At 40.3% G+C, this 22,154-nt stretch overlaps 1 protein-coding gene across 7 annotated transcripts in view; it reads left to right on the top strand.

The window, feature by feature from the left end:
* The window catches only part of ABCC8 (ATP binding cassette subfamily C member 8), a 136,517-nt gene that overhangs the window by 34,364 nt on the left and 79,999 nt on the right, over positions 1–22,154 (top strand). For all 7 annotated transcript variants that reach the window (XM_034770183.1, XM_034770184.1, XM_034770182.1 and 4 more), the window contains 4 exons: positions 4,045–4,209; positions 6,953–7,108; positions 15,905–16,039; positions 17,627–17,789. In XM_034770183.1, the coding sequence (XP_034626074.1) occupies positions 4,045–4,209; positions 6,953–7,108; positions 15,905–16,039; positions 17,627–17,789 (619 nt within the window). The remainder of the gene's footprint in view (positions 1–4,044; positions 4,210–6,952; positions 7,109–15,904; positions 16,040–17,626; positions 17,790–22,154) is intronic.

Here is a 22,154-nt window from a genome sequence, read left to right as displayed (position 1 = left end):
AGGGTTCCCTCCCCACTCTGAACTCTGGGGTACAGAGGTGGGGACCCACGTGAAAGACCTCCTAAGCTTATTTCTACCAGCTTAGGTTAAAAACTTCCCCAAGGCACAAATCCTTTCCTTGTCCTTGGATGGTATTGCTGCCACCACCAAGTGATTTAGACAAAGCTTCAGGAAAAGGACCACTTGGAGTTCCTATTTCCCTAAAATATCCCCCCAAGCCCCTTCACCCCCTTTCCTGGGGAGGCTTGTTATGCTTGTTTTAAACCTGATGACTATTCATTTCATCTGGTGACCCCTGGTTCTTGTGTCATGTAAAGGGGTAAATAACATTTCCTTATTCAGTTTCTGCACACCATTCATGATTTTATAGCCTTCTATCATATCCCCACTTAGTCAGCTTTTTTCTAAATTGAACAGTCCAACTCTTTTTAATCTTAACTCGTATGGAAGCTGTTCCATAGCCCTATTTATTTTCGGTGCAGAGAAGGGCAACCTTTCTAGTTCTAATATCGTCTTTAACATGGGACCAGAACTGCAGTATTCAAAGTGTGAGCATACCATGGATTTATATAGTGGGGTTCTTAACATTCTATTAGCCTTTTTGACTGCTACAGATGTTTTCAGGGAACTATCCATGATGACTCCAAGATCTTTGAGTGGTAACAGCTAATTCAGATCCCATCATTGTGTATGTGTAGTTGGGATTATTTTTTCCAATATGCATAATTTTGCACTTTTAACATTGAATTTTATCTGCCATTTTGTGGCCCAGTCACCCAATTTAGGGAGGTCTCTTTGTTACTCTTTGCAGTCAGATTTGGATTTAACTATCTTGAGTAATTTTGTATCCTCTGCAAATTTTGCCACCTCACTGTTTACCCCTTTTTCCAGATCATTTATGGATATGTTGAACAGCAGAGTCCCAGTACAGATCCTTCAGGGACTCCGCTATTATTTACCTCTCTCCATTGTGAAAACTGACCATTCTTACCCTTTATTTCCTATATTTTAACCAGTTACTGATCCATAAGAGGAACTTCCCTCTTATTCCCTGACTGCTTAGTTTACTTAAGAGCCTTTGGTGAGGGACTTTGTCAAAGGCTTTCTGAAAGTCTCAGTACACTGTATCCACCGGATTGCCCTTGTCCCCGTACTTGTTGACTTCCTCAATAAATATTAATAGATTGGTGAGATTCCTCAGATTTGTCACCTAAAAAGAATGGCTTGTGAGTGGGAATCACCTCATGTCCACTGCAGTGAAGACGGATGCAAAGGATTCATTTTTATTTCACAGCAATGGCCTTCCTTGAATGCTCCCTTAGCACCTTGATCATCGTGTGGCCCCACTGACTGTTTGGCAGGGTTCCTCCTTCTTGTGTACTTTTAAAAAAAAAATGCTGTTAGTTTTTCTGTCATTAGCTAGTTGCTCTTCCAATTCTTGCTTGGCCTGCCTTCTTATACTTGACTTGTCAGAGTTTATGCCCCTTTCTATTTTCCTCACTAGGATTTGACTTACAATTTTTAAAGGATGCCTTTTTGCTTCTAACCACCTCTTTTACTCTGTAGTTTTGCCACAGCAGAATTTTTTTTTGTCCTCTTACCTTTATTATTTTTATTTGGGGTATACACGTAGTTTGAGCTGCTATTATGGTGTTTTTAAATGGTCTCCATGCAGGCTGCAGGCATTTCACCATTGTGACTTTTTCTTTTAATTTATGTTTAATTAGGTTCTTCATTTTTGTGTAGTTCCCTTGTTTGAAGTTAAATGCTACTGTGGTGGGTTTCTTTGAAAATTTTTCCCCTGCAAGGATGTTAAATTTAATTATGTTATGGTTGCTATTACCAAGTGGTTCAGCTACATTCACCTCTTGAACCAGATCTTGTGCTCCACTTAGGACTAAATGAAGAATTGCCTCTCCCCTTCTCGGTTCCAGGACAAGCTACTTCAAGGGGCAGTCATTTAATGTGTATAGAAATTTTATCTCTTCATCCCTTCCTAAGCTGACATACCCAGTCAATAGGAGAATAGTTAAAATTCCCCATTACTGCATTTTCTGCCTTTGTAGCTTGTCTAATCTCCCTGAGCATTTCACAATCACTGTCACCATTCTGGACAGGCCGTCAGTAGTACATTCCTACTGCTATACTCTTATTATTCAAGCATGGAATTTCTATCCAAAGAGATTCTGTAGTACTGTTCAATTCATTTAAGATTTGTACTTCATTTGACTCTGATTTCCCTCACATATAGTGGCACTCCCCCACTTGCACGATCTACTCTGTGATTTCTATATATTTGTACCCTGCTATTACCACGTCCCATTGATTATTCTCATCTCACCAAGTTTCTGTGATGCCTATTATATCAGTATCCTTATTTAATGCCAGGCACTGTAGTTCACTTAATATTCATCTTAATATTTAAACTTCTGGGATTTATATACAAGCACTTGTACATTTTGTCAATGTTCAGTTTCTTGTCTTCATGTGTTATCTTTAAATGGGACTTTTGTACTTTTGACTGTTCCTCACTAACTCCTACCTGTACTTTACCAATTCTTTTCTTATCCTCTTTACTAGAATATAATTTCCACTTTTAATAAATTCATCCATAAGGGATGACTCCACCTGAACCATGTGCCACTCCACAGCTGTTGGCTTTTCCCTTACCCTTAGTTTAAAAGAATCCTCCACAACCTTTTTAATTTTACATGCCAGCAGTCTAATTCCTTCCTTCATGTATAGGATCCTCCTTTACTAAAAGGTCCCCCAGTTGCTAATAAACCTAAAACCTTTCTCGCTATGCCATCATCTCATCCACACAGTAAGATCCTGCAGTTCTCTCTGTCTTCCTTGCCCTTCATGTGGATTCAGAAAATGTTACCATGGAGGTCCTGGCCTTTAATCTGTTACCTAGCAGCCTAAATTTGGCCTCCAGGACCACTCTCCTACCTTTACCTATGTCTCGTGAGATATGCAACCTTCGCATTTGGCAGGCAATTTACCATGCTGTTCTCCCAGTCATCACAAACCCAACTATCTATATTTCAAATAATTAAAATCCTCATTACTATACCTGGCTCTTGCTAGTAACTCAGGTTCTCTCCCCAGGTGAGGTATCCTCAGTGGAAGAGGATACCGTTACATCATCTGGAAGGAAGGTCCCAACTATGGGATTGTTTCCCTCCACTCCAGCTTGATGTTCTCCTTTCCTGAGACTTTTATCTTCCTTGACAGCACAGAGGCTGTCAGGCTGAGGGTGGGACCTTTCTATTGTGTTCCTGAAAGTCTTAGTTATATACTTCTCTGTGTCCCTTAGCTCCTCCATTTCAGCCACTTTGGCCTCAAATGCCCGTACTGCATCTCTGAGGGCCATGAGCTGTTTTCACCATATGCTTACATACACCACCTGCCCACTAGTAATCATACATGCTGTATTCAGTCCAATAAATTGGATAGTCCATACTCTGCTTCTGGACTTCTGCCTGCATCATTCTTTTTATTCTTGCAGGGTTTCAGGCAGGGTTTGGGGGCGGGGAGGCAGGGTGCTTGTTTGTCTGCTTGGTTGGGTTTGGGGGGCGGGGGTAAGAGGGGTTATTGGCCTAAGATTAGAGTATATTTGTTAGATGTATCTGCTTCTTGCACTCTCTCTCTCTAAACCCTTTTATAAAACTTCCCTGTTTGGCAGCTTAGGTGCTGGCTTCTTAAAACTCTGCTCTCCATGAGTTAGTCCCCCTTCCCACTTTTTAAGGGGCTTGGGTCTCTCTTTGGATTTCTGTTATTCCATCAAAAAAATTCTGCTGAATATAATTTTGCAGTTAAATAAAAATAATTTACTAATTCTTCTGATTGCAAAGATAGACTTCACAGTCTGATGCAATACAACACTGTCTTCCAAAGTCTTCAGACTGACAGAATTGGGTCAGATTTGAAACAACTTCCAAAGTAATACATTGAACTCTTCAAACATGAATTGTACAAAAATAAGCTTGACTGAAAAAAAATTCCAATTAAATCTGTTTTCTAACTTTCTTTTTCTTACAGATTAAAATTCTTGGTGTTTTCTTTATTTCATCTCAAGAGTTCCTGGCCAATGCCTATGTTTTGGCTGTCCTTCTATTTTTCGCCCTTCTGTTGCAAAGGACAATTCTCCAGGCATCATACTATGTCGCCATTGAAACTGGAATTAACTTGAGAGGAGCAATTCAGGTACCCAAGATGATAATAAGTAACATGCCTACAGAGGGGAAGTGCATACATACTAGAAATATAACAGCTGTAATAGACCCATAGGTTTAAAGTCTACTTAATTATATCATAGTAAATTGGGAGCTCTCCCACTGAGGTAAGTGTTACTATCTCACATCACACCATCAGCCCTTCTACTCCAGCATTCGGTCTCTAATAATGGTCAGTAATGGATGCAGAGGAAGTACAAGGCCCCAGAAGTTGCCAGTTATGGAATAATATGCTCATAGGAGAACTTTCTTCCTAATGTTCTCATTTAGAGACTGTATGCTCTGAATCATGAGAGCGCAGTGGCACCAATTCAGATATTTTGGGGGGAGGGGAGGAATTCTGGTTCCCCACCCTCTCGGCAGGGACCTCATTCTGGTCCCTGCTCATTTTCCAAGCCCCCTACCTTCTTGCAGGGACCCGGAGTCTCCCTTGGACAGGAAGTCTCCCCTTTCTCTTACCCACACAGTACATGACCCAGTGCCTCCAGGAGTCAAGTTCTTGGAAGACTCCCCTGTGCTCTGCCATATTGGAACAGACTCCCTGTGCACCTGATCACAACACCATTTGTCCCATAATATTATATAACTCTAAACACTGGATCAGAATGACTTTATTTGCTATACAGAGTTCTGCAGTTAGAAAAATTCTAACCGTAAATAGAATAATTAACTGTAATGTTATAAGTTAATATTGCCAGATACACTGGTCAAAACATACCCTAAGAGATGTGAACAGTCAGCCCAGTAATAGTTAGCATTAATTAAACATCCAATCCGTTCAAATTCTCTAACAGCCACTGAAAGTACCCATTTATTACAAGGACTCTCATTAGCTGCTTAATTATTTAATCCACTCCTGATTATCCATTGTAAATTCTTTTTAGCTGCCAGATCTCTGGATTCCACTAATTCCAACCAGTATTGCCCTGGTTAGAGCTTATCAGAAAATTTCTGTGAAAACAAAATTTTGATCCAAAATGTGAGAGGAAATCACAAATGTTTGTTTTTTACCAACCTGTTCTTCTCCTCCTTAGCTTGGTTTCCCACTTTGTCCACTACTTTTAGCTGCCCCCAAAGCCACAAATAACTATGAAAGGTACTTTAAATATAGTTGCCAGAAACTGATACAAAATTCCCTAAAAGGGTTACTACGTTGCTGGAAATGAGTGCACTTGCCAAACACTACTTTCAGGATAGTTGTCACAAGCGAAGATTCTTGTTCCCTGTACTGTATGTTACACAAAGGTCCAGCTGAGAAATTCTGTTGTCATTCCAATGGAGAGCTTTTAGTAAACATCCTGATGGCAGGCGAATGAAGGGCAACAATTGCCTGACAGTCTTCCAGCCATACAGGGGTTTTTGGATAAGTTCTCTTTGTGCTATAGTTTCTCAATTTTCTGGCAACCTTTCATCTCCTTTCCTCCTTCATACGAATCTGCACGTGTCCTACATGGCTTAATCCCTTGTGACTTATGGCTGGCAACTGAATGCAATGGATACATGGAATCTGGGTGCCTTTCATCAAATAAGTCTCATGAACAGCCATGAAGCAAAGCTGTATAGCTTTAGTACCTAAATTAAAAATCAGTTGGTAAAAAGTGCTTCTCAAATATTGCATATTACTTATTTTCTGAATCATGGAGCCTAATTCTCCCTTCTTGTAACAATGGCTTTTAATTGAAAGGAGAATTAGGCCAACTATATTATTCATCGTGGGTTTGTGACATTTTTATTGCAAATCTAGAGTTAAATTCACACAGTGAAGATCAGCACAGCAAAGCAGATCCTTGGGCTGGGTGAGGCCTGAACCAAACATCATGGAAAGTTAGAGAAGCATAAGTGCCACAGACAGGACCAACTCTCCTTGCAGAATCTTTGGTTTCCATAAAGGTTACCAGTAGGTCTTCAGGCTCTATGAGGCTTCACCTCATAGAGACTGCACTTGCCTCCCTAGTGGGGAATGCTCAGCAAAATGTTATGAATCTGATCTCTCCGAGTTTTCTGTGGGAGTGGAGGACAGGAGGTTTGGAAATTTTAAGTCCCATTAAAAAAGAGCTTAAGCATACAGTCCTTGCACACATGCACAACTCTCATTGAAAGTAACAGGAGTTTTTATTGTTCAAAGTATGCAGGACTAGGGCACTCTTCTGTTTGTAACTGGAGATCTTGTTTTGTGTGTGTTCACTAATGCTTTTTGGCTACCTTTGGTGCATTTGTCTTCTAAATAACAAATTGGTTTTATTTTAAGATCAGCCCTTCACGTCGTGGGAGTTTCTCTAAAACAGTGGTTCCCAAACTTGTTCCGCCACTTGTGCAGGGAAAGCCCCTGGCGGGCTGGGCCGGTTTGTTTACGTGCCGCGTCCACAGGTTCAGCCAATCACGGCTCCCAGTGGCCATGGTTCATTGTTCCAGGCCAATGGGAGCTGCTGGAAGTGGCGTGGGCCGAGGGACGTACTGGCCACTGCTTCCAGCAGCTCCCATTGGCCTGGAGCAGCGATCCGCGGCCAGTGGGAGCTGCGATCGGCCGAACCTGCAGATGCGGCAGGCAAACAAACTGGCCCGGCCCGCCGGGGGTTTTCCCTGCACAAGCGGCAGAACAAGTTTGGGAACCACTGCTCTACAACATAGAAATCAAGCTGTTTTAATGGTAATGTAAAGCAGTGAGTGCTGTCTGATTTTTCTCTGAACATGAAACTTAATGTTCTAATTTCCAGACAAAAATATACAATAAGATTATGCAACTGTCCACTTCAAACATGTCTATGGGGGAAATGACTGCAGGCCAGATCTGTAACCTGGTTGCCATAGATACAAACCAACTGATGTGGTTCTTCTTCCTCTGCCCTAACCTTTGGGCTATGCCTGTGCAGGTAAGAACATGGAATGTTCGTATGTTGTTAATGTACTTATGCCTTTAGTGATCATTCTCTCATGAATTTTGTTGAAGCAGAGAGAACAAGAAGATAGAAATGTATTTAACAGAAATAAGAATGTTATAACAAGAATTAAAGAGGGTTTTCACTTAGAATGTCATACATTTCCCCAAGAACACCTAGGTGGTGTTTGAAAATAGCATGTAATTTGACAATGTGTTAGACTTATATTGGGAATTAACTCTTGGAGTGTTGCCAAACAGACTTAGTTTTCTGCCACAGATGCCATCAGGTGCTGCCCCTTGTACCAATCGCATTACTTTGATGCGCCATTACGTTCACTGCATTGTGACACAACAGCAAAGGGGCTAACCATAGAGCATTACAATCACTTGTTTTCTGAATCCCAGTGGTGACTCACTGGAAGGTGTAAGGGAAGCAGGGGCTTATTGAAATCACTTAAGGCTCAATCCTGCATTCTTCGGTCATTCAACAAAACTGCCCTGCAAGCCCAAGGACAGTAACAGCAGGCCTTTTTCACTTAAACACCTATGCTCATTAGCCTTTCTTAAGCTGTTTTCAAAAACATATTTTAAAGATTAGTCTTGAATTTTAGTGCTCATGAAAGTGGGAAACTAATAGCACTGGCCACCAGGGGTACTGTACAGATGGGCACCAAATCCTTCCCGGTACAGCTCATTTCACCCTGACTCCTCTGCTATTTTAGCCCTGGATCTCTGTCAGTCATAGAGTGCCAACATCCTGTCAAATTGTGCAATATTTTGTTCTGGCTTTTCATTGTGGATAAATGTTTAACAGGAGCTAGACGCAGGCCACTAAATTTATATCCCAAAATATGATCTGATGCCTTGCCTCAGAGGATAATACATACGTCCACTATTCCTACTCCTAGAAATATCCTTCAGGGCCATTACATTTTTAAAACTCTTTCCTCTTGTTGTGAATTCCAGACAGACCAAATAAAAATCTGGAAGAAAACATAAGTTTTCTACACAGACAACTGCATTGTTTTAGATACCTATTTGGCCTAATTTGCTACAGTATTTAACCTAGCCAAAAGCTACACTACATACACAGTATAATATGTGGGCTTGTGGTACTAATCATTTCAAATGACGGTGGCTATTATTTTACACAGGTGCCTTTTAATGTATCCAAATACTATAACTAGCAGCAAATCCCAATCACAACTCATGCTCATGAGATTGCACAGCTTCATTTGCCACGTGAAATCAGTTTGCTACTTTGTCCTCTCCTTTTTCCTTGCTCTCATCTATATACATGTCCATCCACAGTTCTTCACTCTTCTTTCTCCACTTGTACAGTACTGCCACCACCACTTGTTAGCTCTTAATTGCCCAGTTCTGAAGCCCTTATGCATGTGTAATGCCCAGTGAAATCAGGTTTGCTTGCATCAGGGCTTTAAGATGAAGAAAGCACAAAGTCCCTAGGTGTCTAACCGACTAAAACAGAGAGAGAGTGCAAGTTACTTAGTTTGGAAAAGTCAATATTTAACAAAACCATAGAAACCTCTGAAACTCCCATTGGGAATTTCGAGAGGAGGTTGACAGTACTACAGTGTCACTGTATGGAAATTATTTCATCTGACATAAATTCAGCAACTCCAATTGTATTTGTTGGGTTGTTTTTGCCAAGAATGCCCACCTGACAAATATAAATACTCAACAGTGAAAGAGACAACAGACTGTAAATTAATATGCTGCTTTTTAAAGTAGACAATTCAGTTTCAAATACATCAGTGATATTTCTGTTCTGTTCATACTGCAAAGGTACTTTTGTGAGCAGAGTTACATAGGGGATGGTCTGGATAATCTAAAAGTTGGAGGGATGGATGTAGTCTAACCAGGGGCGGCTCTATTTTTTTTGCCGCCCCAAGCATGGCAGTCACGAGGCCTTCAGCGGCATGCCTGTGGGCGGGCCGCAGTCACGTAGATTCTGCAGCATTTCTGCGGGTGATCTGCCGGTCCCACGTCTTTGGTGTACCCACCACTGAATTGCCGCCGAAACCGCAGGACTGGCGGACCTCCCGCAGGCAGGCCACCGAAGGCCACCTGACTGCCGCCCTCACAGCGACCGGCAAGCTGCACCCAGTGGCTTGCCGCCCCGAGCACGCACTTGCTGCGCTGGTGCTTGGAGCTGCCCCTGAGTCTAACTCAGCTGCTCTAAGCTTCATGGTGATTACTCCTGCCCCAAGCAGGTATAATTTCCATGAGGGTATGTATGAGGATGCAGCTGGCCTGAACATATGGGTATTGATAATGTAATCATCCATTGGGCATTGCGGGAATAAGGCTACTGAATCAGACAAAAACATTTAGTATAGATGATACCACAGTAGTCTAGTGGATAAAATCAGAATAATGATTCTCATGCCCTCTTTTGTAAAGCACTTGGAGATCTAAGTATTATTATTCAGCTTCCCTGGAATTTTAATTTGCAATAAAAGGCAGCTATTTTATGCTCCTGGCTTTATAGACTTTCATTTCGCAGGGAATTGGGAGGTACTAGCTTGCAATTCCAGTATTTTGAAAACTGCAGGAACAAAAATGTAAACAGTCAAACAATATAAGGTCTGCAGAGCTCAAGCAAAGCCTGTTCCTAAATTCATACCAAGATCTAAATGTGTGTAAAATTTAATGAAAATAAATCATTTACCACTTTTATTATTTATAAAATGTGTTTTAAAAGAAAAGTGCAAAAATTGTCTTACATTTTAGTGATGCAATAATTAATGCTCTATTTGTGGAAAAAATGTATGTTTCACTATAGAATTATTGCCATAAATGGGAGTTTCATGTGCAGATTAAAGGCATAGTAAAGACCCCAACACAATAGTGCTTGTCATTGCCAGGGCAATACACTGGATTCCCACATCAAATCTTTTTTCCTAACTTGGTTTGTCACTTGCATAACTCTCAAATCAGACTGAAGTAGCTATAGCCAAGTTTGTCAGTCAGAAGAACAGAGGGACTTATTGATAGGCTATATTTTGTTAAAAAAATGTTATTTCTAGAGCTGGTTAGGAATTTACTGATTAGACATTGTTTCATCAGAAAATGCAGATTCATTAAATAGGTTTCTCAGGTCCAGGATGGAATTTTTGGTGTGAATGAGTCTAGAATAGCTATTGGCCAGAATAGCTAGTAGCCAGGAAGTTAGGGAACAGACCTGGGATACATTCTAGGGTGACTGCTCTGTTCCAGGTTGTGTGTGTGTGTGTGTGAGAGAGAGAGAGAGAGAGAGAGAGAGAGAAATCTGCTTCATCCCAATTGTGGACCAAAACCAAATGTTGAAACCTCAAAACTTTTCACATAATAGAATTATTGATTCCCAGCTATACCTAGCTTTTTCACAACAGTGTCTTTCAGCACATCCTCATCTGCCCCATTTATGATTATTGTTACCAGCATCTGGACTACAGGAATAAATAATTGTGTGATGTTATTATACAGAAAAATGAATTGGTTCATCAAAAATGGGAGGGTTGAATCAAACAATTATCTGAGCAAGCAAAGTAACGTTATTCATTGAACCCATTTCCATCTAATGCTGTTCAGAAATTGTATTTAACAGTCAGTGCTGGAAGTGAGGAAACGTCAAGTAACGTTACTTCATGTGCTACTGAACTGCATGTTATTAGAAGGCCATGTGGAGAGGAAGAAGTGATGTTTTCTGGATGAGGAGGCTTTATTTCTTCACTTGCAATCCAATTAATCATCCCCTCTTGAACTGCCTGGAGAATGCTCACACTTTTGAAATATCTAAAGTATTACCTTATGCTTTCTGTTGTCATTCTAATAATATTAGTGCTTGATTGAAGCTCTTCTAAGCCATGACATGAGCTGGAACATGAGGAATTCTGGATGATTCAGTGGCAAAACTGCCATTTACTCCAACAGAAGCTGCATCAGACCTAGGATGTCAAGTTAATGCATGAGAATTGAGAATAATGTTCATTGGTACAGAAGGGAGGCTGGCTGTGCAGAAAGCAGACTAAAATACAAGTAGTAAACAAATTACGAAGTAGCAGCTTTTTTTTTTTTTTTTTTTTTATTGCTTTCACTTTTAGGGCCAGATCTTCATCTGGTATAAATGGCTGCGGCTCCACTGGGCCCTTCATGCTCTAATTTCTGGTTTACACTTGAAAGTGACTGTCCCTTAGGCGGTGTGATTGATTTTTGTTTTACTAATACAGTTATTCCTGTACAAGCCCTAGTGTGAATGCACTTGCACCAGTATAAAGGTGCTTGCTATTGGTATAGCTTAATCTCCTTCTCAAATGGAAATAACTATAGCATAGTTATAGTTACTGATATAACTGCATCCACACAAGGGGGTATGTTCCACTTTAACTATACTTGTATCGTTAAAACAGTGCAACTTTCTAGGGTATAAAAGGCCTAAGATATGACTTATAACAATTATAAGTAAAATATTTTCACAAATAAATATGTTTTTTGAACTCATGCTAGTGCTTAAACCCTGAATTTCCCTGATATTGCAGGAATAAATGAGATCATTATTGGAGGGGGTGGAGGGCAGCGGGGACAGAGAAAGACAGTGTGCGTGTGTGTACGCATGCCCATGTGCAAGCATGAATATTATTTCCAGCAAACCTTGTGAAGACAATTATAACTGAAAGTAACTATATTGAAGAGATGGTGACAGGCTGGTTGTTTGCTCTTAAAAGAAATCTGGATGTTAGGGCACTGTGTCCATTCGCTGTAAAGTTATCCTGCCACAAATATACACAGTGAATTGTACCCAGATAAAAAGGCACTTCTGAAGGAGCTTTGAGACACACAGAAGAATCTGTGTCTTTGATGAAAACATAAGGCCGGATTCTCAGTTACACTCTGGCCCTTTTACACTAGTCTGGCAGTGCAAAAGGGCTGTAATTTAGGTGTAAGTTACATTTACACCTACTTTAAGGCTCCTTTTACACTGCTAAGTCAGTGTCAAAGGCCCTCAATGTAGCTGAGAATCTGACTCATTTTGTTGTGTTTTGTGTAGTATACAAGAATCCTTTAGCTTTTGAAAATATTATCTCCAAAATCAATGAGGGTTCTAACTTTCCTATCAACCTAGCAAAAAATATATCTACATTAAAATGCATTGTTATCCTACAATGTTCTACAGCAAATCAGAATAATTCCCATATTGTTTTTGTAGCATGCTGAATGCACTGTGCTATAGAAATCAATGAATTCTGCATCATGTTTGTCAGACTCCACTCCAAGATGCCTTTGCCCCTCATCCATTCATTGCTTTTCCTAATAATACGGCACGAGCACTTAAATGGATGCTCAAAAGAGTCTTCTAATCAAAAATTGAACAAACCAAGCAATTATTTAAAACAAATTAATTTTTACTTTAGAGAGACTTAACCAACATTTTAGCCATTTTTATGAGTTTCATAACTTCTCCTTGATTAGAAGATTTGTGCATTTATATATTTTTTTCTAAAAGTGTACAGACTTTGAGCCCTATCTTTGTTCCAATTGAAGTGAATGGAAGTTTTGCTATGGCTTTCAGTAGCTGCCTGATTCAAGCCCATTGAAGTCAATAGAAAGATTCCCTAGGAGCAGTATTAGGCCCTGTAAGGGCTTTTACCTTTCTGCCATAGATGTCCTTCTTTCTCTACGGAAAATCCCACATCCTTAAACCCCCGAGTCATTGAGAAGGATAATTTATATTTTTAATCAAACATACTTTACCTTTTAAAACCAGACACCAGGCAGATTTTTATTCATTTGTAACAGAATCAGTCATACTATTGAGTTTCTTGGTCATGGTAAATTGTCATAAATATCCCTGTCGTGGGCAGAGAAGAGCTTTGAGGTTTTGCTTAAAGGAAGTTATGTAAAGTTTCATTACAGGATTTTTTAAAACCATGATCTTCTGGGAATTGTGATGTAACTACTTGCTAGCTGCCAGATAACATTTGAATGGGCTGAGAACAATAACTAGCCACTCTTTTAGAGAGACAAGGTGGATGAGGTAATGTCTTTTATTGGACCAACTGATATTACCTCACCCACCTTGTTTCTCTAATACCTTGGTACCAACACAGCTACAACAACACTGCATATCATGATTATGTGGTGTCTTATATGATGAGGATTAGAATTCATTGCAATAATCATTAGATGTTTCAGCTGCTAATATCCACACCCTTGTACTGCAAAGGTATTTTTGTCCAATGCGTGCTTTGAATATTGAAAACATTTATATCTCATATCACAGTATGGGAGAGAAGATGAGGATAGGATCACTTTTAATCAACTGTAAAGTACAGGATCATAGTTCTGCTGTCCCAGATGCTGGCCACTCCCACAGCTTGGACAGTGAACCTCATGAGTTTACACCCACAAAACTTGTCTCTGGGACAGATAAAATAAATGGGTTTCCCGCTCCTCTCTGTTCCATCCCTAGAATCAGTGGATCCCCTAGAACTTGGCAGTCCACAAAGGTTAGGGCTGTCTACTTGGAGTTCCTGTGCCTTTGCACTGGCTTCATGAACTCGTGGGGTTTCTGGCCTTAGTTGAAGCTGTACTGCCAGGCTCCTTCCCACACCCTTCCAAGACTCTCTCTTGGGTGGGAAGATCTGCCCCTTACTGATCTAGGGCCTCTTCCTACAAACAGCTCCATGCAAGAAACTGACATTGAGGTCTTCAGTGGCAGTTCTACACTGAAACACACCCTACTGAAGTCAGTGGAAAGAATCCCATTGATTTCAGTGTGCTATGGATCATGCCCATGGAAGACTTATAGGATCAAACTCTTATGACTGCAAACAGTTTGTAAAGTGTATTTCAATTAATATTTAACTTTTGTTCCTAGAGGATTCCCGCCAGCGTATACTATTCCTCCTTTATACCTTTCATGACAGTGTATTTTTCTAAGTAAACCCTGCAGGGTTTTTTTAAAAGTATGCATTGTCAACTTTAATACATTTTAAATAATCTGCAGAGATGCACCAAAGGATTATTTGGGGCAAGGGGAGGCTGCAAGGGTCAAAAGAAGCTTTGCATTAACCCATTGAATGAGCTCAGACTGTAATGGGCTAAATAAAGAGTCTATTTTCCTCTCCATATGCACGCATAACTCCCATTAATATCAGTGGAAGCTATGGGCTTGGTGTTCATCCTACTCTCCTAATGTGAACGTAACTCTGACATCAGTGGAGGTTATACGTGTGTAAGCATTATAGGAATGAGCCCATACAGAGAGAACATTAAGCAAAGTATTAGGGAAATTACTACATTATATTTTTAATTAACTTAAGGGAATGGCACATGAAATTGATTTTCTAATTGTATGTCCTATGCCCTGATTTTATGTGGAAGGTTAGAGTTTAGTTTATATAATCTGTGTTGGATAGAATGTCAGTAGCCCAAATTGTTCACACATTTGTACATTAGTACATCATTACTGGGAACGTCTTGACTGATGGGTTGCGTTTATAATGATGTTTATAGGATCTAAGGGCAAAATTCTCCTCTCCAATCTACGCTGCAGTTTTATATCTCAATACCTGCAGCATAGACTGGCAATGAGCATTTTGTCCTTTGGCTGTTTCATTCACTAAGGGGCTGTGTGTTTAACACACAGGATCATGAAACTTCTTACAAGTTTACAGCTGAGTTTATTTGAGGTGGAGATTCTCAGTGGCATTAATTCTCCAATGATTTTGTTCCTTATTTCTTTGTGCATTATAATGTACAGTGTGGCCTTTGTCTGCAGCAATGCCATCACTGCACAGTATAATATCCTGCTCTGTGCTTTAAATTCAAAATGAGTAAAATATCAATTGTATTTTTAACAGTCTTTAATACTGTTCTCCGTTGTGGGAAACTGCCACTCTTATGTATGTATAATCCTAATGAATTAAATTAGACTTTTCCCATGCATCATGGACTGAAAGATTGAGTTCAAACTTGGAGCTGTAGGTTTCCCCTTAATTTAAAAAAAGGGGGTGAGAGACTTTAAATCTGCCAAAAATTGTGACAAAAATATGTGCAAGTGTAATAAAGTACACATCATGTCATCCAATCACCAAGGGGGGAAAAGGGCTGTAGTAACTGTCAACAGCACAGCGAGAAATACTAAATGAAAAGATTTTCAACTATTTTTATTGTTTGTTACCGTAGCACCTATGGTACTTTGTTGCAATACAGAGCACTGTAATATTCTGTATATGGTACTATCTGTAGCAGGGAATCCAGGCAGTACAGAAATGTACAGCAAGCTTTTCTAAACTTCTTGCAATCTGAGATTAAAAAAACACGGCCCACCAATGGAAGAAGATCCCTGTATGTTTATTTAGAATCACACTGGAACATCCATATTTTTCCACACCAAGCTGTGCTTTTTCTACCAGTAGTAAGTTAATGAGACTCTGAGCAGGGTAAATTGACCATAATTATGGGTTGGGTTTGGGTTTAGGTTTTTTGTGGTTTTTTTGTACTTTGGCTTGACCTCTACTCCTCCCATCTTTGTTCAGACCACATGCCTTCCTTGGAGATTGCATAGCTTTGGTGAATTTAAAACACTTTATGTGGTAGGTTAGTAATGCAGCATATCAAGCAAAACTTCTGGGGTTGTACATGAAACCCTGAGGCAGGCTTTGTCATAGTGAATTGCTGTTTTTCAGCATACAATCCAGGGGCATTTATGGCCTTCATTGTCTGCTTTGCTGTGCGTATACAATGAGGTAATTCCTTGTCTTTTCACCCTTTCTTACATCAGATTATTGTAGGTGTGCTTCTGCTCTACTACCTGCTTGGAATCAGTGCCTTAATTGGAGCAGTAGTGATCATAGTTCTTGCACCTGTCCAGTACTTTGTGGCAACAAAACTCTCACAGGCCCAAAGAAGCACATTGGTAAGTATCTCTGGTATTTCTTCATTCATCTGCATTTAGAATTGCAAAGCTAAGCCTATGACATTGACCAAATACTGCCTGTCAAAGATTTTGTAACATTCTAGTATGTCAAAGGCAGGATGCGAAAGTGATGAAAAGACAAGCAGCAAGGACACAATTTGTCTTAGAATTATTCTCTTAAACGGTTGTTGTTTTTCTCTTTACAGTAAGTAACTTGAGATTTGATCATTCTTCTCTTTTCCTGTCCTATAAATTAAAACAAAGTCAATGATCATTCTGTCCACTGAAATGCTATTGTACATAATAGAGCCAAATGCTCATCCCACACAAAGCCCAAAAAAATGAACCTAGTTGGGGGAGGGGGGCATAGGGAGAAGGACTCCTTCACTCTAGCTCAGAACAAGTCACAGAGCATAGGCGCAGGAACTAGTGGTGCGGGGGTTGCTGCAGAATCCCCGGGGTCCCGGCTGCCAGCCACGTACACCTGGGGTCCCAGCTGTTGGCCTCAGCTCGGTGGGGTGGACAGGGATAAGGGGGCTGGCTTTCAGCACCCCCACTATTAAAAATGTTCCAGTGCCACTGTCACAGAATATCGGTGCAAACACACCCGGCTGTTACTGTAGCCTCTGAAAAGTACTAGCAGCCATGCAACATGATACATGTGGGGGTTTGGTTAGTAGAACACCATAGTTTGCATAGCCACTGGTCATCACTTAACCCTGCCTTGACTTGCACTTAAATTCTCCCCCACCCAATCACCTGCACTGCTGCAGCCCAAGTTGCCACAGATCAGTGCTTCACAGCACAAAGAATGTGGAGCCCCCCTCTGAAGCCTGTCCCTATACTCAGTAGAATCACTATTGCATTGCCTTTCCAGCCATGTGAGCCCATTTAGGGAGTCAGGGGACAAGATTTGCTCCCTGAGATCTACTTTGCCCTCAGTATGCACACATAGCACTGAGTATTAATGGGAGTTATACATAAGTATCCCCACCTCCAAATACCTTCCATAGTATCAACTCCTCTAGAAATGTGTGTGGCCTTCATCCTCATATCTGAGCAATAATGGGTTGCCTTGGAAAAAAAGAAAAGAATTACGAAACAACATATGTGTTCAATTTAGTACATCCTTACTAGCACATTATACAGTGGCAGTCTGTGTGGCTTTTAATTACCATGTAAACTGTTTATTTCAGATTGTCAGCAGCTACTGAGATTTACTTTACGTGGGGATATTTCATTACACAGTGAACATTCAGCAAACATTCTTGGCACTAGAAATCATGCCAACCCCTGGGTGTGTCTGAAAGACCATGTAGGGGTGAGATTTTCATTAGCTAGGTGATTTAGGAGCACCAGTCCCATTGAAAGTCAGTGGGACTTTGTGCTCCTTAGTCACCTAGACACTTTTGAAAATCACACCCCTAGAAAGGGAATGTTGAATGGACAGAGCCATTGAAAATATTATTGACTGATTACTCTATGCAACCTGCTGGGGACTGCAGGCAGTTTACACGGTGACACAGATCCTCATTCTAAGGTGCTCTAGTAATCCTCCTTAAATTAATTTACATGTAATTGTTGCAGGAATATTCCAATGAGAGACTGAAGAAAACAAATGAGATGCTTCGGGGCATTAAACTCCTTAAACTCTATGCCTGGGAACATATCTTTCACAGCAGTGTGGAGGAAACCCGGCAAAAGGAAATGACCAGCCTTAAGGCCTTTGCTCTCTATACCTCCATATCAAGTAAGCTGCTTCCTTATCACACTGATGAGCTTATGTACTGGTACATTATTACCTCCTAATGAGTTTACCATTTCTCAGCTGGCGTAGATCCTGCTGCTTTAGGGTCTGATCCCATACTCCTTATTGTGCAGGCAGATCTTCCCTTTGATTCAGTAGAGTTCGGTTTATGCATGTGTGCCCTGAATAATTAGGCCCTTAATGAGCTAAATAAACCTAATAACTACAAAATGTGTCAATTCAAGTAATCCATGGAATTTTTTCTCTTTTACAAAATGTGAATTTGGAGGTCAGGGTGAAGGACAAATAGCAGCAGCTAGAGGAGGGCTCCCTGGGGGAGTTTAGTGCTGTGTAACCTTCCTCCTCTGACTCTGCTTGTGCACCCCAATCCAGTCTAGCATCACTTTCTGTTTTTCCCGTCTTAAGCCTCACTGGAATGACGAGTGCCAGCTATGTGATGGTTTTGTGATGTGTGCAAATTAAACTAGCGTTTGTACATGGGTCTGCAGATTTGAAAAGTCATCACAATTCCTTGTACAGGCCCAGTAATCCAGGATTAGCTGAACTTCAAGCTACAAAACCTTGTGTGAGATAGCTGATTTAGGGCCTGTTGCTGCACTGTGATGCACTGGTGAAAAAGCCTGCTTGTATAGCACTTCCACTTTGAGAATTGGCTGACTAGGGTAGCTGAGATTACTCAACAGAAGCAGTCTGTATTGCTGCCTGTGGAACAGTAATAGGATCATACTGGAGTTGGGAAGTGCCAAAGGCAAAGCAGAGATACTTGGTTTTATTCAGGACAACACAGTGTCTTGCTGTGTATCATTTAGGGTTGTAAAAAGTTCCTGTAGATTCAGACTAGGAGTAACTGCCTAATTGCTGCTTTAATTGGGCCTGTGACTTCATAGGGATTTTTCCTATGAACAATAGACAGCTAAAAAATGTAGAAAAGTGCTGCAAAGGGCCCTTATTGACTTATGGCTTTATTTCCAATGTGATGTCATAGTATGTTGTATCACAGTACCATGTATCAAGCAATATACACCTCGGTAATACACCACAGTACCACATAGCAAGCAATATACACCTCGGTACAGAACAAGGAGTAATGGTCTCAAGTTGCAGTGGGGGATGTTTATGGTGGATATTAGGAAAAACTTCTTCACTAGGAGGGTGGTGAAGTACTGGAATGGGTTACCTAGGGAGGTGGTGAAATCTCCTCCCTTAGAGGTTTTTAAGGTCAGGCTTGACAAAGCCCTGGCTGGGATGATTTAGTTGGGGATTGGTCCTGCTTTGAGCAGGGGGTTGGACTAGATGACCTCCTAAGGTCCCTTCCAACCCTGATATTCTATGATTCTGTGGTAGTGAGGCTACAGAACAGAAAGATATCACAGGCTCCTTACCTAGATGGTTTCATTATGATTCTCAGCAATATCCTAGCATTCTGGGGATGGGTGAAGCTGTGAGACCCTAAGCAATTTTCAGCATTCCAGGGTTTTTTTTATTCCCCCTTCAATCTTACTTCATCTCATAGCCTTCTGTAAAGCATTTACTCTCCCTCTGAGTTGAGCTGAGCCAAGCCTATAATTGAAGAGGTTGTAAAAAGTTCCTGTAATCTCAGGTCAGGAGTATCTGCACCTTTGCTGCTTTAACTTAGGCCAGGTTTACACTACAAACTTACATCAGTAGAACTGTGTTGCTCAGGGGCATGAAAAATCCACACCCCAGAGTGACGCAGTTATAACAACCTAACCCCTGGTGTAGACAGCGCTATATTGACAGGAGAACTTCTCCCATCGACATAGTTACGGCCTCTCACAGAGGTGGATTAACTATGCCGATGAGAGAAGCTCTCCCATTAGCATTGTAGCATCCTCCCTAAAGTGCTACATCAGTGCCGCTGCAGCTTTTTAAGTGTAGGCCTTCCCTTAGGCTATTAATAGAGTTACATTGATTTACGCTACCTGATGCTCTGACATACTATATGGGGATTATAAAGGCACAGAACTCATTATTTTTCTCAATATAGATATAAATAGAGTGACAGGCATAACTAACATCAGATCTGCTGTCTGGGGCTCATACATCATTTATAGCTACTCTTTATTTGTTGTTCACAACCATAAGTGAAAACTTGTCACCCTCATTGTCTCAAAGCAATAGTGTAAAAATACAAGTATGTGTCAATACAAATTAAGTCAAAAAATGATGCACCAGTAATAACTTATTAAGAATCAATAGTGACTCAAAACAGCACAGAAAAATAGCACTATTGTGATATGAACAAGGTGGAGATAAACTTGGAGACTCTTGGATATTGTCCTGGCAGTACAAAGTAATGGAAATTAATTTTGGTGACTCTTGCACACACCTGAATAGGTAAACATAATTCATTAGAATGGATGACTCTACCATTCCAGTCTGCCTGTCTGTCTATCAAAATTTCTAAGGTACCTATCTCTGTGATATATAAGCATTGGTATCTATATACCTGATATCACCATAATTCACCACAATAAAATATATATTGCACCTGAGAATGTGGGAATAATACATGATGATGTCATCCTCACTCTTTTTCTCTCAATATAAAGCTGTACATTGCCTGTGTAAGATTTTATTTTTAAAAGTAAAGGGAAAAGCGTGAGGGATATGTTGGAGATATTTTGTGTGTCATTGGGCAAGAGGAAGGATAGACATTTTTCAGGACAATGGGAGCAGAAGAAATTCGATATTTTCTAGAATTTGTTTTTAAATGTTCTGAACCTTGAGTCTTGAAAATGGTATCTTATTATCTGTAGTTAACTGCTTCCTCCTGTTCAGGTTAATGGTTGAGTATACCTCACCTTTGATGAGGAACAGATTTTCAGTGGATCACAATAAATGCATTTGCAACATTTATGGGTATATCAGTGTGGCCTTAAGAGAACCTTCATTTGAACACACAGATTGGTAGTTAAATGTCTCTGCCTCTTCACCCACATACACAAATGTAGTGTTTTGCGTTTGCAGGGAACTGCAGTGGATGCTGCAGGCACTTTCTTAGAAATAGGCTCTTACCATCTATTTGATAAATTGTCCCTGTCAGAATCAAACTAAGGAGGATGGCTTAGCAGCGATGCAAAGTATTTTCAGTGAAGAGCAAGTTTTTGACTTTTTTAACAATGAATTTATTACCAGGAGCACACCAGCCTCCTGTGAGTTTTCACACCATGCTGGTAAATGAGAGATTCACAAACATTGTATGTAGTACAGCTGTCTCCATGTTGGTCCCAAGGAAGCTTGTCTCTCTCACCAACAGAACTTGGTCCAATAAAATATATTACCATATCCACCTTGTCTCTCTAAGAATCACAAATATTCAGTTTTAGAAGATGCAGCATGTATTGTATATACAGAGGTACAGAGACAGAAATAAATGGTTTTCTCTTTCCTTTGATCTCTTGCTGGAAGCAAAATAATCCCAAGTTTTCTCACAAGGAAAAGCACAGTACCTGATCCCAGATCTAAGGTGTTGAGTTAATTTCCTTTTTTCTCAGTTCTGTTTCCCTTTGTCCAAGGACAGTGCTTTTGACAGAATCCAACTCATCTGCAATACCTGAAATTGGAAATAAATTTCTTTTAAAAACACTTCAATATACCACATTTGCCTGATAATGGTAATGCATCCTTTTTTTTGTTTGTTTTGTTTAAAATAGCTTCATTTAAAGGAATTAATTGGCCCCATTGAAATAACTGGCAAAACTCCCATGGACTTCCATAGAATCAGGATTTCACCTCCAGTCCTGACTACAACTACCATTTTCCCCCTACCCCAAGTGAATCAGTTGGATAGGTCATCGTTACGATCATACACTGGAGGAGAATATTGCCGGTGGTCAGTCTGCAGCAAAAGAGGGTCTATCCATGACCAAACTTTGCTGGGTTCTCTGCTTAGACATGCACAAAAAACAAATCTATGTACTTCAAAACTCCCACAGGTAAATTTCAAATACAATGACTTAGTGGGTTTAAGAAACCAACAGCTCTAGGATGCAAATTTCTTAAAGGCCTTAGAAACACATTCCTTATCGAACGTCCTGCATCAAATTTTCTCCATATTTCATACGTGTGACAACTGTGCAGCAGGAAGGTCATGGGGGACAGAGTTGAGATTGTTTTGAACTTCAGCACAAACATTTCATTTTTTAAAAATGTAAACTTAACTTGGAATTTTCCAGGCTTTTAAACATTTGTGGGTTGTTTTGTGGGGGGTGAAGGGGGAATCATTTTCCTTTAAAAAAATTGCCTAATTATTGATCAATATTTACAATTTAATTCTAGCTTTAACCAAGTTTTTGCCTGAGAAATATAAATATATGCAATACT

Source organism: Trachemys scripta, chromosome 4 (assembly GCF_013100865.1).
Source record: "Trachemys scripta elegans isolate TJP31775 chromosome 4, CAS_Tse_1.0, whole genome shotgun sequence".
Taxonomy (NCBI): domain Eukaryota; kingdom Metazoa; phylum Chordata; order Testudines; family Emydidae; genus Trachemys; species Trachemys scripta.
This window is presented reverse-complemented; position numbering and strand designations above follow the sequence as displayed.